A 16,065-nucleotide genomic window follows, 5' to 3' on the forward strand; every position below is an offset into this window, starting at 1 on the left:
AAAGTATGACCTGTCCTACCACCTAACATGAAGAGCAATAGGTTCATGGATAGCAGACCAATGATTTGGCCACCCTTCAATGACATGGGTTATCTACCTACCTGCTGCATAAATGCGAGTTTGGCAGTGAAAGGGTTAAAATCATGTTTAATTTTTTTTTTATGTGTGTAGTAAAGAGGCAGGATCATATGCACCAATGTTATCACTGAAACAGTGCAGCAATACGGTCAGTGTAGACCTGTGATATACTGGCAATGGCAGAGGACAGCATCTTTTGGTGTGGTGTTTCAGTTCTGAAAATGTGCCATCGCACGCACCACAAAAATGCAGTTTTTGCCTTGGGTTATGTGAACTTCAGATTTATTTGATCACATTATATACAACACACGTTAGAGAGTTCGCAACAAGAAAATACTGTTCACATGTCATTAATAAACAAAGTTCTGACAGTTGTCCTGATTTTTTTAACAGTCATGTTTTTTTTTTCTTCAAAAGGTAACAATACCAAATTAAAAGAACGTCAGTACATGAAATATAGTTGACTTCGCCTTCATAGTATGGCATGTAAGTTTGAAACACATACACACACACACACACACACACACTCACATGCGCGCATGCACACACACACACACACACACACACACACACACACACACACTGACAGTTCTGCAAACACTTTGTGCTTGTAGCAAACAGAGCTAAAAGAGCTTCCTGCATGACTGTCTTAACCGTATCTTCCAGTCACCAACAGTCTCAGCAATACAAAAAAAAAGAAAAAAAAAAAAAAAGACATTGAAAACAATACGTGTTCTGCCAGTTCGAAAGGTCATGCAACATACATGGTTCTTGTGAAGGAAATCAGTACACACAGAGCATGGATACAAACTGTTTTGGCCCGTGTTCAAAGTAACACAATCAAGTCTATGTACATAAAACAGGAACGCAAATAACTTTGCCTGTGTTTAGAACCATACGCATAAGTCAGACCTGTCTTTAAAACCACATGTACAACTGAAAATACATACAACAAGAACACAAATGACTCTGACCTGTGTTTGAAACGAAATGCACAAGTCTATATTTCAAAGGACTGTTTAAATGACTCTGGCCTGTCTTTAAAACATATCTTATTCGCAAGAATATATATATATATAATCTTGGTAGTCGATCCCAAGTTAAAAACAACAACTGGACACCATTTAATATAGAGAGAACATGCACAATTGACATAGACATGTCTTTAAAGTTACATGCACAACACAAAATATACAGAACAAGAACACAGGTGACTTTTTCCTGTGTTTTGAATGAAATGCACAAGAACCCAGTCCTTTCTCAAACACTTCCTATACCTACAGATCTTCCTCCTCGCTGTGCAGGTTACTGCCCTTGGCCTGCCGACAGAGGGCCTTGGTGCTGCAGTGCAAATAGTACGAAGAACATGCTCACAAATGACTCTGACTTGTCTATAAAAACCATGTACGCACAAGTGATATTTGTCACGTGTTACTGATGTCCTGCACAATGTCAAATCATATCAGGACCCGTTGATGATCAAGTTCCCAAGCAATGAGTAAAATTTAGGATTCAAAATTTGTCGCTTATGTGTGATTCTGAAGAGAGATCGAAAATCCCAAAGCCTTTTAAACCCTGACTCCAAAAACACTAACTCTGTACAAATGGCTGCTTATGTTTCTGTTAACTCACTCAGTACGGCCAGTCCTCTCTTCTCCTCTACACAGACCCCTCGGATGTCCAGTGGGTGTCTCAATGACCCAACCTTTAGCTTCCGTCGTCAGAATTGTGGTATTCTTTGTCAACATTCACCTCTTCAGTATAAGAGCCTTCGCTTGCAATATTTTGATGGTGGTAATTGGGGTGAAACGCTGTTAACGTCGTCTCTTTCGCCGTTCGTATGGAGAGAGTTAAGATAATGGACGTTGTATTCTTTAAACTTGGGCCTCATAAAATATATATATCTTTTTAAAGTTTATTTCAAATACAAAAAGGAAGAAACACCCTTGATTATCCGAAATACACCATTTGAGCAATTTAGCTGAACACATTTTGGGTCGATGTACGTGCTCACGGCTGTAACAGTTCGATTATAAATGGGCGTCCGTTTCATTTTCATTTTCAAGGTGATGTCAAAGTGTGCAGATTGATTCATATGTGCCACACCACATCTGCTAGAAAAAAAGGAAGAAGAAGAAAAGAAAAAAAAAGTACATGCCTGGCTATGCACAAACCCAACGTTCTGGTCAAAGCCCTGATAGCCTACCCTTGATTTGTATAAAACAGTAACATAAAATGTTCAACTGATGTTCATCAACACGAATTGCCATTTTAATTCTTTCAGAAACGAGTTTACAACAATAGCATACGGCATTTTGAAAAGTTAAACAACAAAAGTAATTTCGCTTCAACAACGATATATATATATATATATATATATATATATATATATATATATATATATATATATATATATATATATATAAAGTGTACAAATCTTGGTAAGTAACAACAACCAAAAAAACTATCCCAAGGCTGGCCAGTTTGCTAACAGCGCTAAGTTTGCTTAGCGTTATGAACTGTCCTAGAGGTCTATGGAATTAGCAACAGATCTGGTAAACAAACACCTCTGAAGATCGCTCATGCAACCCAGCAGCAGATACGAAAGAAGAAGCAGCCCGGCACGGGGAGGGGGGGGGGGATTGGGGGGGGGGGTGGGGGTGGGGGGGGGGGGTGGGGGGGGAGGGGAGGGGCCAGGAACAAGAACCCAGTTCTCCTCAAAGACTTCCTATACCTACAGATCTTCCTCCTCGCTGTGCAGGTTGCTGCCCCTGGCCTGCCGGCAGAGGGCCTTGATACTGCAGTCACAGCTGTTGCAGGTAACGAGGCGGAGGAAATGGTGGCGGAAGCGACGCGCCGTCAGAAAGTACAGGTAAAAATTGACGGCGTGCGTCGAGTCCACGAGCACGTAGGCCAGCTGCTGGCACAGGTACTTGACGGCGTTGCTCCGCGTGTAGCCGGGCTGCACGTGCCAGTAGGAGTCGGCCAGCATGAAGATGCAGATGGGGAAGGTGAGGATGATGAAAACCACCGTGGCTGACAGCAACATCAGGTTGACCTGCCGTTAGTGAGTGAAATCAGTAACCAAGTAGGGTATGATGTGTGGCAGGAGAAAAGGTGAATGCATGGATGGATGGTAGTATGGTAAAGTCCTATTTTACCATCCTGAAATCCAGGAATCACTATGACCGCCGGGCGATTTTTGTGCATGTATCAGTGAAACGATATTACCATTGATAGATATTGTAACCCATTTTCAATGGATTCTTATTTTTGGACTCATTCTTCTACGTTATTTTACTTAATCTTTTATGCAGATTCAGTCACCAAAGTGCCGCCATCTTGCTTTTTCCGTTTCTGATCCCACAAACCATGAAAACGTTACCAATAGGTGCACTAATTTAGGAAGCTAAAATAGGGCGTTAGTATAGTCAGTGGTGCTACGATAGGTCATTATCATGCCAGGTTACGTTTGTTTCAGTTGTGTTGCATTGTAGCCTGTAGCATCGGTGGTCTAGTGGTAGAATACTCGCCTGCCACGCGGGTGACCCGGGTTCGATTCCCGGTCGATGCAACTTTTTTTTTCTCAAGGCCTGACTAAGCGCGTTGGGTTACGCTGCTGGTCAGGCATCTGCTTGGCAGATGTGGTGTAGCGTATATGGATTTGTCCGAACGCAGTGACGCCTCCTTAAGCTACTGAAACTGAAACTGTAGCCTGTTGTTTGTCATAGTTTTGTCATTATGTTGGACTGTACTGTGTTGTATTACTTTTTAAATTAAAAAAAAAAATCAGAACAGCTTTCTCCATGTGAAATCCGGGCTGCAGTCCCCGGTCGTCACAGTGCTGCATCACATATATCTTCATCTCTTTTTCTCTGTCTGGAAGTGTATTTGTTTTACCAAAATGACGGGCGCAAGAGCCGAATGGTTAAAGCGTTGGAGTTTCAGTCTGAGGGTCCCGGGTTCGAATCACGGTGACGGCGCCTGGTGGGTAAAGGGTGGAGATTTTTACGATCTCCCAGGTCAACATAATTATGTGCAGACCTGCTAGTGCCTGAACCCCCTTCGTGTGTATACGCACGCAGAAGATCAAATACGCACGTAAAAGATCCTGTAATCCATGTCAGCGTTCGGTGGGTTATGGAAACAAGAACACACCCAGCATGCACATCCCCGAAAGCGGAGTATGGCTGCCTACATGGCAGGTTAAAAATGGTCATACACGTAAAAGCCCACTCGTGTATATATGAGTGAATGTGGGAGTTGCAGCCCACGAACGCAGAAGAAGAAGAAGAAGGAGAAGAAGAAGAAGAAGAAAAGTTTTACCAAAATAGGTGGATTTTTCTACAGGGGACACTCTTCGCGCGCGCGCGCGTGTGTGTAGGGGGGTGGCGGTACATACGCTTTGTGCATGCGGTACACGGGACCTCGGTTTTCTGTCTCATCCCAATGACTAGCACCCAGACCACCACTTAAGGTCTGGAGTGGGGGTTGGGTGACGGTTCGGGAGAAAAACTCCTGGTCCGTATAACGGACTCGAACCCGAAACCGTGGACACTCGTTCCTAGTCGGGCGCGCTACGTTACCACTCAGCCACCGCTCCTCCCGGCGTTAAAGCCAGACGTGCAGCAGTTGTGGTATTCGAATGACTTTGATGCTATGTTAAACTAGGCCAGTTCTGACGCCATGCGACTGAAGCAATCCAGCGTTTATACACTCCGACTCAACAGACAAGCTTTCTTGTTAACTCTCTCCATACGAACGGCGAAAGAGACGACGTTAACAGCGTTTCGCCCCGAATTACCACCATCAAAATATTACAAGCGGAAGGCTCTTATACCGAAAAGGTGAATGTTGACAAAGAATACCACAATTCTGACGACAGAAGCTAAAGGTTGGGTCATCGAGACACCCACTGAACATCCGAGGGGTCTGTATAGAGAAGAGAGGGCTGGCCGTACTGAGTGAGTTAACAGCGAGAATCCTGCCGCAAGGAGGGCAGAAAGGACAATCACAGATAACTGGGGAATAATCAGATGATCACAGATAACAGGACAGTTTCGGACAAGAAAAACTAACAGCGCATAATCAGATAACCACAGAAAATAGAACCGAATCGGAACACTATAGCTAGGCTAACAGTGCACACTCAGAGATAACCTCTGATAATAAGACAGTACCAGACAAGTAAAGGTAACGGTACATAATCATATAACCGCAGATAATAGAACAGTATATATGATAGTCAGTCGTGTCCGACTATGACCATCAGAATAGCAGAGGAGGCAACTGCTGTTCCAACAAATTGGGCTAGAATTTGATTATAGTGGAGAGTGTCTTGCCCAAGTACATCCCCACTCTCTCGGCCAAGAGGGTTTTAGGACAGTCGGCGTTAGGATGGTTCCCAAAGGCCGACTAGCCCACAAGGCTGCAGCACTAAGAGCCAGTGCAATTTTGCCTCCTAGTTTGAGAGTCATAGTCCTTCACAAAAGACTAACAGAACAGTCTCAGACAACCAAAAGGTAACGGTGCATAATCAGATAACCACAGGCGTCAGAACAGAAGCAGACAACTTCAGGTGACAAGGCTGAATCAGACAACCACGTGTAACACGGCAGAATTTCACTGGTCACATGCAGTGGAATCAATTCCACAGGTACAATGGCAGAACTCCACAGATAACATGTCAGAACTTCACACTGATGTAGGTTGTAGGCCAACATGGCGGAGTCAGACAACTGTAGTAAAGATGATACAATCAGACAACCACATGTAGCGCGAATCACGGCAGTGCGAAAGAGAGCCAAAATGATGATTTTTCATGATTTGGGTTTTTGATGGATTTTGATTCTTGAACATCTCTTCTATCATATGCATAACTTTTTCCACTGTAAAGATGTCTTTAACAATGAAAAAAATGTCAATAAAGATTACTTGCTGAATCACGAAAGTGTTTATTAATAATTTTTTGTTTAATTTCGATGCAAGTCGTCAAGCTTCCGGCCTTAACAACAGACCTTGGAAATGCTAAATGATGAGTAAACCTACAACCATGAGACGTTGCATGATTGTTATATGACATGTTATTGAAGTTTTGTCACGAATATATATGAAAATACTCTCTGGGTTTTAATTCATAGTAGTTCCAATGTTTTTACCCATTGTAAATTTTGAGGATTTCGCAATACCCAAAATTTCAAAAATTCATAAAATAAAAGTACAATAATTGAAGAATCAACACAATCTCGCGTGAAAATGAAGATAATGTCATTGTGTATCAAGTCCACATGACAAAAAGTGTCTGCATGCACCACATGGACCACAAACCCGATTTCTTTGATACATTGTTTGGCGGCCATTTTGATTTGTTTCCATAGCTACGGGTATTCACAGAAATCTAAGAACACTTTTTTTTGTGATTCACAAGTGATGATACACCTAGTAGACAAAAAGAGAGAGAGATAGTCGGAGAGAAAAAAAAAAGTCGTTATTTGACTGTAGTGTCTGGCCTTAACTCTTTCCATACGAACGGCGAAAGAGACGACGTTAACAGCGTTTCACCCTAATTACCATCATCAAAATATTGCAAGCGGAAGGCTCTTATACTGAAGACGTGAATGTTGACAAAGAATACCGCAATTCTGACGATGGAAGCTGAAGTTTGGGTCATTCAGACACCCATTGGACAGCCGAGGGATCTGTGTAGAGGAGAAGAGAGGACTGGCCGTACTGAGTGAGTTAAAGAGGATACAATCAGAAAACCACGGGTAACACGAACCATGTGTAGCATGGCGGAATCAGTCACAAGTAACAGGACGGAATCAGAGGACTACAAACCACAGGACAGAATATGATAGGGAGAACGAGAAACAAGCTTGAAACGACGTTTCCGTTTTCAGTTTCTCAAGGCGTCACTGCATTCGGACAAATACATATACGCCACACCACATCTGCTAGGTAGATTAGGCGCTTAGTCAGGCCCTGAGTGCAAGCTTATATATTTGTGTGCGTATCCGAGTGGATTTCTTGGCATTATTTTGCCAGAGGACAACACTCTCGTTGCCATGGGTTCTTTGTTCAGTGCGTCGAGTGCGTGCTGTACACGGGACCTCGGTTTATCGTCTCATCCGACTGGACGCTCAGTTTGATTTTCCAGTCAAACTTGAGAGACAGGGCAAGAGCGGGATTCGAACCCGCACTCTCACGGACTATCTATATTAGAAGCTGAAATGTTTTCAGCTGATGACATTAAATATTTCAGTGTTCAGTATGTTAGAAGCTGAGCGTCTTAACTGTTCTGTCAACTTCCTCCCAACAAACCGCTGCATCAACTCCTGGTCTGGTTTGCAGGAAAATAGGGCGTTTCTGCATAAGACCAGGCCTTTAGCAAACATACCATGGTCTATCAATTATTACAGAGACTTGAATATAGGGTCTTTGGTAAATGCGAGATCGCAGTCGATTGCGAGAGGGAAGGTTTTTCCCATCTGGAGCAAAGGGAAACGTTTTTTTTTTTTTTTGTGTGTGTGTTTTGCGCGTGTATTTTTTTAAACATTCTGTTGGAAAAACAATGTTTTTGCGTTCAGTCTGTAAAAGTCGTTTTTGCCAATGCTTATATCCGAGATGTTAAAAAATAAGTGCGTCTGCATATGGACGGCTTGGCATGATGGGTTTGTGCAGAATGTGATCAACATGCCGACTACATGCCAGGCAAACTTTTACACTGGATACGCAATGAAACAACAACAGCAGCAACAGCACTGCGCCGTGTCACAAAGGACGGTTTTTGATTTCCGATTGTTCGTTTCCATGGTCAGTTCTACATACCGGCACTGTTAAATTTCGATCAACACAAAAGGACAGTAAATCTATAAAAAGATATATAAATAGATGAAAATGAACAGATAAAGAATGATTGATTAAATGATTAAGTATGCTGCTTTACATACAATGAATGACCGAATGCCCAAATCATCAATAAACACGACTCACTTGAGCTTGAATGGCGTGGATATTTCGCTGCTGGCGCTGCACACAAAAGAGGGGGAAAAAAAACAACATCAGACGTTTAACACTAGTCCCCCCTTTTTAAATTTAAGAAATATATATTTTTTTCACCTTACCACGTCATACGACAGCAGCTAGACAAACTGCATAACAAGGATCACATGATGGTTACTATTCATCACGAAAATGCGTGTCTTTTTTCCCTATCTAAACAATCTGACAGATAACAAAACGTCAGCAAAAATATTAGTCTTTTCTTTTAAAATGCGTATATATATATATATATATATATATATATATATATATATATGTGTGTGTGTGTGTGTGTGTGTGTGTGTGTGTGTGTGTGTGTGTGTGTGTGTGTGTGTGTGTGTGTATATATATATATATATATATATTTCCATTTGGAAAAAATTCTGCCTGTTGGAAAGACTGTGGAGACGGTCTTCACCCAGGGGACGCTCACCCAGTCTGGTTCCACGACAAAGCGATTATTGCTGTCAGTAGAAGGCTTATTAGAATGTGTCCTACTTATGGTGAACCATGCAGCGTGTAGCGTGTCTTGGCCAAAACAAATCTGGCAGAGCCCATCCGTCTTCAGATCGGATTTTCTTCTTCAGTTTACTACCCCAATGCGACAGGTAGTACTGGGTTACATGGTCACCAGTAGCAGAGGAGAACCTCTGAGCTGATTTCTCAATTTGATAAAAAAAAAGAGAGGAAACGAGATGGTTTGGCTACGTGACAAGATCCGACAGGCTCTCTAAGACCGTCCCTCAGGGAACAGAGCAGGGGGGCAAAGGAGACGAGACAGACAGCGAAAGAAATAGGCAGACAACATCACTGAGTGGACAGAGAGGAGCTTTGCCGAAACTCAGTCTGTCTCATACGACTGTCAGAAATGGAGAGAGAATGTTGGTGATGCATTAAGCAGTACAGCGCCCCTGCCACGGTTTTGGGGACCAGTGACCAGTTATGTAGACTGAAAACAGGCACCACCGAACACCACTGAAGTGATTCAGCAACAGTGCATGGTTTCCTTTTACTGATGGCCTCCTGGCGACCTAACATCGATAGATTTCCTGTGGACTGCCAGCAGCACTGAGACTGCTGCTGACGATGAACCCAGGTGTGGCTGTGTACTGGGGACTCGGGATGAGCGGCGTGAGAGTGATGCCATTGACAGTGGGCAGGTGACGGGGCAGAAACCTGGAATTCACTGCCTTTTCCAGTCCTTGACAGTCCTTCTCTCACATCCTTTATTGATTTAAAGCAAATGTAAAAAAACGTTGCTTTTCAAGCAGTCTCTACATAACTGATTTAGGTACTCCGTTTCATATCTTGAATATATGGATCCACATTTATTTCTTCCGTGTGCATGTGCAGGTGTGTTTATTTCTTCCATACCCCCCACCCCAACGCGCGCGCGTGTGTGTGTATGTGTATGAAATTTGTGGTTTGATAGTGCTTCATAACTGTATTAACATAATCATCATCATCTTCATCATCATCATCGTCGTCGTTGTGGCACAATAACAATCTTTCTGATAAAAATGTTCTGCAAAATGACCAAACCATCATCATCATCGTCATCATCATCAACAACAACAACAAAGAAACGCCTTTACAAAACAACTAAACAAGGTGACAGAATCCAACCAAGACACCTGACCCCCCCACCTGTCGTTTGGCGACGTCGTCGACCTCGAAGCCGCCGTGCTGGTGGTGCTGGTGATGCTGCTGGTGGTGGTTGTTGCAGGGCATCAGCGGCAAGTTGGTGCGCACCACGGTACGCGAGCGGAGAGAGGAACGGATCTGGCGGGCGATGAGGAAGTTGAAGACCGTCAGTAGGCAGAAAGGCACGAAGGCGTACACACAGGCCGAGATCCAGAAGAACACCGTGTGCATGAAGCTGGCGTACTGAGCTTTGTACTGTTGGAGGGAACAACAATAACGATAACAATAACTTTTTCAGCTTGGTAAGAAGACATCTTTATTATGGCTTTGAATTACTTTGTTCATATACCAACTGGCGTACTGAGCTTTGTACTGTTGGGGGACAATACAACGATCACGATAACTTCAGGAAAGGGGCAATCAATTTATTTTTCAGCTTGAGTTTGTGGCCAACCTTGTTATGGCTTTGAATTCCCTTGTTTAAATACCAACTGTCGTACTGAGCTTTGTACTGTTGGGGGACAACGATTACGATAACTTTAGGAAAGGGACTGTCTCTCAATCCACGATTTCTCTCACTTTGAGGGTAATCATGAGGGGCGCCCCCACCATTTCTCTCACTTTGAAAGAAATCGCTGGATTGCGAGAAATTGTGGTCGTTCCCCTCCCACGTTGTGATAAATCGTGGGAAATCCCCCTAACTTTACTTTGTTAAAGATTCTCTTTTACGAGGTCCATTTAGTAATTTTCTTTAACTGTACTTGAATATTCATTTTAAATATTCATCTTTGATTCCACTCTGACTCCACCCGGTTTCCCACAACTCACCATTCACCCCTCTTCTCCTGCCTTTTAAACGATAACATTATTCTTCTTCTGCGTTCACTCGTATGCACACGAGTGGGCTTTTACGTGTATGACCGTTTTTACCCCGCCATGTAGGGTGTGCATGCTGGGTATGTTCTTGTTTCCATAACCCACCGAACGCTGACATGGATTACAGGATCTTTAACGTGCGTATTTGATCTTCTGCTTGCATATACACACGAAGGGGGTTCAGGCACTAGCAGGTCTGCACATATGTTGACCTGGGAGATCGTAAAAATCTCCACCCTTTACCCACCAGGCGCCGTCACCGTGATTCGAACCCGGGACCCCTCAGATTGACAGTCCAACGCTTTAACCACTCGGCTATTGCGCCCGTCAACGATAACATTCAAAATTAATGTGAAAATTAATACTTCAACAAAATTTCAGTCTATAATCACTACTATGTGTGGCTGGTCATGAAACAAAATCCCATTCCATTTCTGACGATAACATTTTTTTTTTCAGATGAAAGAGGTCACCCTAAAAGGCAGAAAACTAACACAACACAATAAATCGACAACACAAATCGACGTAAAAGACCTACTACAAATTATCATCTGCACTCACGATAACATCTATATTTCATAGCTCATACGATCTTCACATTAAATATACAACACAAATCAATGTAAAAGACCTACTACAATTATTCGTCTGCACTCACGATAATATCTATATTTTACAGCTCATACGATCATCACAATAAATCGACAACACAAATCGACGTAAAAGACCAACTACAAATATTCAACCACATTCACGATAGTCTCTGTATTTCATATTATAAACGTGCTTAATGCATCTCATCAATATATATGGTCACGTTATTCTGTATACTGTTTGCGAGTGAACAAGTGGGTGAATTGGGTACAACTAGAAGAAGAAGAAGAAGAAGACATATCAAACCATGTTGCTTATGACTCGGCCGACCGCAAAGGGTAATTTCAGGCCTACAGAAGGAGAGGAAGAAGGAGAAGAAGAAGGGAGGAGGTGGGGGTGGAAGAAAAGAAGAAGAGGACGAAGACGAGCAGGAGGAAGAAGAAACAGAAAGAAGAGGACGAGAAAAAGGAACGCGTCAAAGAAAGACAGGAACATAAATAAAAGAAAGAATACAGCAAAAAAGACAACGACAAAAGAAGCAAAGAAAAGAAATAAAGAATGAAGACGCAGACTTTTGAGGAGATTGAAAGACAGAGAAACGAAGAGAGTAAAACACAACAGAGGATAATTTCCCTTCACTTACTACACTTTCGGATGAGACGATAAACCGAGGTCCCGTGTGCAGCATGCACTTAGCGCACGTAAAAGAACCCACGGCAACAAAAGGGTTGTTCCTGGCAAAATTCTGTAGAAAAATCCACTTCGATAGAAAAACAAATAAAACTGCACGCAGGAAAAAATACAAAAAAAAAGAAGAAAAAAAAAAAAGGGTGGCGCTGTAGCGTAGCGACGCGCTCTCCCTGGGGAGAGCAGCCCGAATTTCACACAGAGAAATCTGTTGTGATAAAAAGAAATACAAATACAAAATGCAACAAACTTTTCACCAGAAAGATTCCATGTCCATCTGGATGGGTATGAGGGCCGTCAGAAGTTGTTGCCACCCACTCTCTCTCCCTCCTTGTTGTCAACGTTAATGTTGAAAACACGTTGAAGGCTCCATGGCCATGAGGGTCAGTGAATTTATATATCCAGGGCTCAGCATAATGAGGCGGGGCCTAAATTCTCTTCTTCCACACAGGTGCCTGGATTCTCTTCTTCCACACAGGGGTCTAGATTCTCTTCTTCCACACAGGGGCCTGGATTCTCTTCTTCCACACAGGGGGATTCTCTCCTTCCACACAGGGGCCTGGATTCTTTTCTTCCACACAGGGGGATTCTCTCCTTCCACACAGGGGCCTGGATTCTTTTCTTCCACAGGGTCCTGGATTCTTTTCTTCCACAGGGGCCTGAATTCTCTCCTTCCACACAGGGGCCTGAATTCTTTTCTTCCACACAGGGACCTGAATTCTCTTCTTCCACAGGGGCCTGAATTCCCTCCTTCCACACAGGGGCCTGAATTCTTTTCTTCCACACAGGGGCCTGAATTCCTTTCTTCCACACAGGGGCCTTAATTCTCTTCTTCCACACAGGGGCCTGGATTCTCTTCTTCCACACAGGGGCCTGGATTCTCTTCTTCCAAACAGGGGCCTGAATTCTCTTGTTCCACACAGGGGCCTAAATTCTTTCTTCCACACAGGGGCCTGGATTCTCTTCTTCCAAACAGGGGCCTAAATTCTCTTCTTCCACACAGGGGCTTAAATTCCTTTCTTCCACAGGAGAGTGGATTCTCTCCTTCCACAGGGGCCTGGATTCTCTTCTTCCACAGGGGCCTGGATTCTCTTCTTCCACACAGGGGCCTGGATTCTCTTCTTCCACACAGGGGCCTGGATTCTCTTCTTCCACACAGGGGCCTGGATTCTCTCCTTCCACACAGGGGCCTAAATTCTCTTCTTCCACACAGGGGCCTGGATTCTCTTCTTCCACAGGGGCCTGGATTCTCTTCTTCCACACAGGGGTGTGGATTCTCTCCTTCCACACAGGGGCCTGGATTCTCTCCTTCCACACAGGGGCCTGGATTCTCTCCTTCCACACAGGGGTGTGGATTCTCTCCTTCCACATAGGGGCCTAAATTCTCTCCTTCCACACAGGGGCCTGGATTCTCTTCTTCCACAGGGGCCTGGATTCTCTTCTTCCACACAGGGGCCTGAATTCTCTCCTTCCACACAGGGGCCTGAATTCTCTTCTTCCACACAGGGGCCTGGATTCTCTTCTTCCACACAGGGGCCTAAATTCTCTCCTTCCACACAGGGGCCTGGATTCTCTTCTTCCACAGGGGCCTGGATTCTCTCCTTCCACACAGGGGCCTGGATTCTCTCTTCCACACAGGGGCCTGGATTCTCTCCTTCCACACAGGGGCCTGGATTCTCTCCTCCACACAGGGGCCTGAATTCTCTTCTTCCACAGGGGCCTGGATTCTCTTCTTCCACACAGGGGCCTGAATTCTCTTCTTCCACACAGGGGCCTGGATTCACTTCTTCCACACAGGGGCCTGGATTCTCTTGTTCCACAGGTTTCAATCTTCCTGGCCAAAACAACAGTCATCAACGGCTCACCGTCAGTAGAAACCCCCCACCATCCCATACCCCATCCCCACACATCATACCCCGACCGAAGACCACTACCACAACCAAAGACTACCACCACCACTACCACCAAAAGACCACTCCCCCCCCTCCTCTCCGCCCTCCTCCAATCACCTGGCACTGCAGGATGTTGGCACGGTTGATCTCATTGGTCCACAGCTGCGGCATGTAGATGAGGGCCAGGAGGAACCCCACGGCGGCCAGAACGGCCAGGACCTTAGGGGCGCTGCAGCCGTTGTAGAGCGGGGCCCGCAGCGGGAAGCGCACGGCCACAAAGCGCTCCAGGGCCATGCACACCAGGATCCAGCTGCTGTAGGCCGAGCTCCAGCTGCCCAGGAACCTGCTCGGTGAGAGTAGAGTAGAGTAGAGTAGAGCAGAGTAGAGTAGAATGGAATGGAATAGAGTGACACAGGCAGCAGAGCTCCAGCTGCCCAGAAACCTGCTCGGTGAGAGTAGAGTAGAGTGGAGTAGAGTAGAATAGAATAGAGTAGAGTGGAATGGTATGGTATGGAATGGAATAGAGTGACACAGGCAGCAGAGCTCCAGCTGCCCAGGAACCTGCTCGATGAAGGTAGAGTATAGAGTAGAGTAGAGTAGAGTAGAATGGAATGGAATAGAGTAAAACAGGCAGCAGCGTTCCAGCTGCCCAGAAACCTGCTCGGTGAGAGTAGAGTAGAGTAGAGTGGAATGGAATGGAATGGAATAGAGTGACACAGGCAGCAGAGCTCCAGCTGCCCAGGAACCTGCACGGTAAGAGTAGAGTGAAGTAGAATAGAATGGAATAGAATGGACTGGAATGGACTGGAACAGAACAGAACAGAATGTGCTGTAGGCAGAGCTCCAGCTACCCAGGAACCTGCACGGTGAGAGTAGAGTAGAGCAGAATGGAACAGAACAGAACAGAAGAAAAGATGCTGTAGGCAGAGCTTCATCTGCCCAGGAACCTGCACGGTATTGTGGAGAAGAGTGGAGTAGAGTTGGGTAGAGTACAGTGGAACAAAATAGAACAGAACGACACAGAATGGAATAGAATGGAGTGGAATATAATAGAACAGAAGAAAAAAATGCTGTATGCAGAGCTCCAGCTGCCCAGGAACCTGCACGAACAGAGTAGAGTAGAGCAGAGTAGAATGGAATAGAATAGAATGACATAGAATGGAATAGAGTAGAGTGGAGTGGAATAGAATGGGGTGGAATGGAATAGAATGGAATGGAACAGAAAACAACAGAACACAACACAGCAGAAGAAAAGATGTGTATGCAGAGCTCCAGCTGCCCAGGAACCAGCACGGCAAGAGTAGAGTGGAGTAGAATTGAGTGGAATAGGATGAGATGGAATGGAATGGAATAGAATGGAATAGTATGCAGTACAATACAATACAATGCAATACAATACAATGCAACACAGAATAGTACAATGCAATACAGTTCAATGTAAAGCAACACAGTACAGTGTAATACAATGCGACGCCCTGCCAAACAATGCAAAACAATACAACACAACGCAATGCATCACAAAGCAATGCAATACAAAACAGAACTTGTGAATAATACAGTGCAGTACGATTCGATGTAATGCAACACAATACAGCACACTACAATACAACGCCCTACCGTCAACAGTGCAAAGCAATACAATACAACGCAATGCATTACAATGTAATGCAATGCAATACGGAATAGTACTTGTAATGCAATGCAATATGATTCAATGTAATGCAACACAATACAGTACACAACAACGCGACGCCCTACAACTGAAAAGCAATACAACAAAACACAATGCATTACAGTACAATGCAATGCAATACGAAATAGTGCAATGCAACGCGATACAGTTCAGTGCAATGCAATGCACAACACAGTACAATACCCGGTATAAACCCGGTTCCCCTTCAGCTCACGATCCACCCCACCTCTCCCCCTCCTCTATTAAACGATAACACTCGAATGTAAAACAACAACAACAACAACAACTAAAAATCAATACTCTAACAAAATGTCTACAATCATCAGTATGTGTGACGGGACACTTAAACAAAATTCTTCCTCCTCTACAGTATACCGTACAATGCAACGCCCTACAATACAGTAAAAAGAAACACAATACAATGCAATGCAATACAGCGCAATGCAATACGATGCCGCACTGTACAGCCTAAAGCAATACGCCGCAATCGCAATACAGCACAATACTATGCAATGCAGTACATTACACACATCCCCCTGCAATGCAGTACAGTACAAGACA

At 44.2% G+C, this 16,065-nt stretch overlaps 1 protein-coding gene and 1 non-coding gene across 9 annotated transcripts in view; one reads left to right on the forward strand and one right to left on the reverse strand.

Moving 5' to 3' along the window:
* Window positions 1-2,759: 2,759 nt before the first annotated feature.
* The window catches only part of LOC143296963 (uncharacterized), a 109,139-nt gene continuing 95,833 nt past the window's right edge, over window positions 2,760-16,065 (reverse strand). For all 8 annotated transcript variants that reach the window (XM_076609065.1, XM_076609099.1, XM_076609037.1 and 5 more), the window contains 4 exons: window positions 13,929-14,154; window positions 9,766-10,017; window positions 8,071-8,106; window positions 2,760-3,136 (listed from right to left, as the gene is read on the reverse strand). In XM_076609065.1, coding sequence (XP_076465180.1) covers window positions 2,813-3,136; window positions 8,071-8,106; window positions 9,766-10,017; window positions 13,929-14,154 — 838 coding nt within the window. In that variant the 3' untranslated portion in view covers window positions 2,760-2,812. The remainder of the gene's footprint in view (window positions 3,137-8,070; window positions 8,107-9,765; window positions 10,018-13,928; window positions 14,155-16,065) is intronic.
* Window positions 3,582-3,652, forward strand: Trnag-gcc (transfer RNA glycine (anticodon GCC)). Its single transcript has one exon. It is a non-coding gene; the product is annotated as a tRNA-Gly (tRNA).

Source organism: Babylonia areolata, chromosome 2, assembly GCF_041734735.1.
Source record: "Babylonia areolata isolate BAREFJ2019XMU chromosome 2, ASM4173473v1, whole genome shotgun sequence".
NCBI classification, from domain to species: domain Eukaryota; kingdom Metazoa; phylum Mollusca; class Gastropoda; order Neogastropoda; family Buccinidae; genus Babylonia; species Babylonia areolata.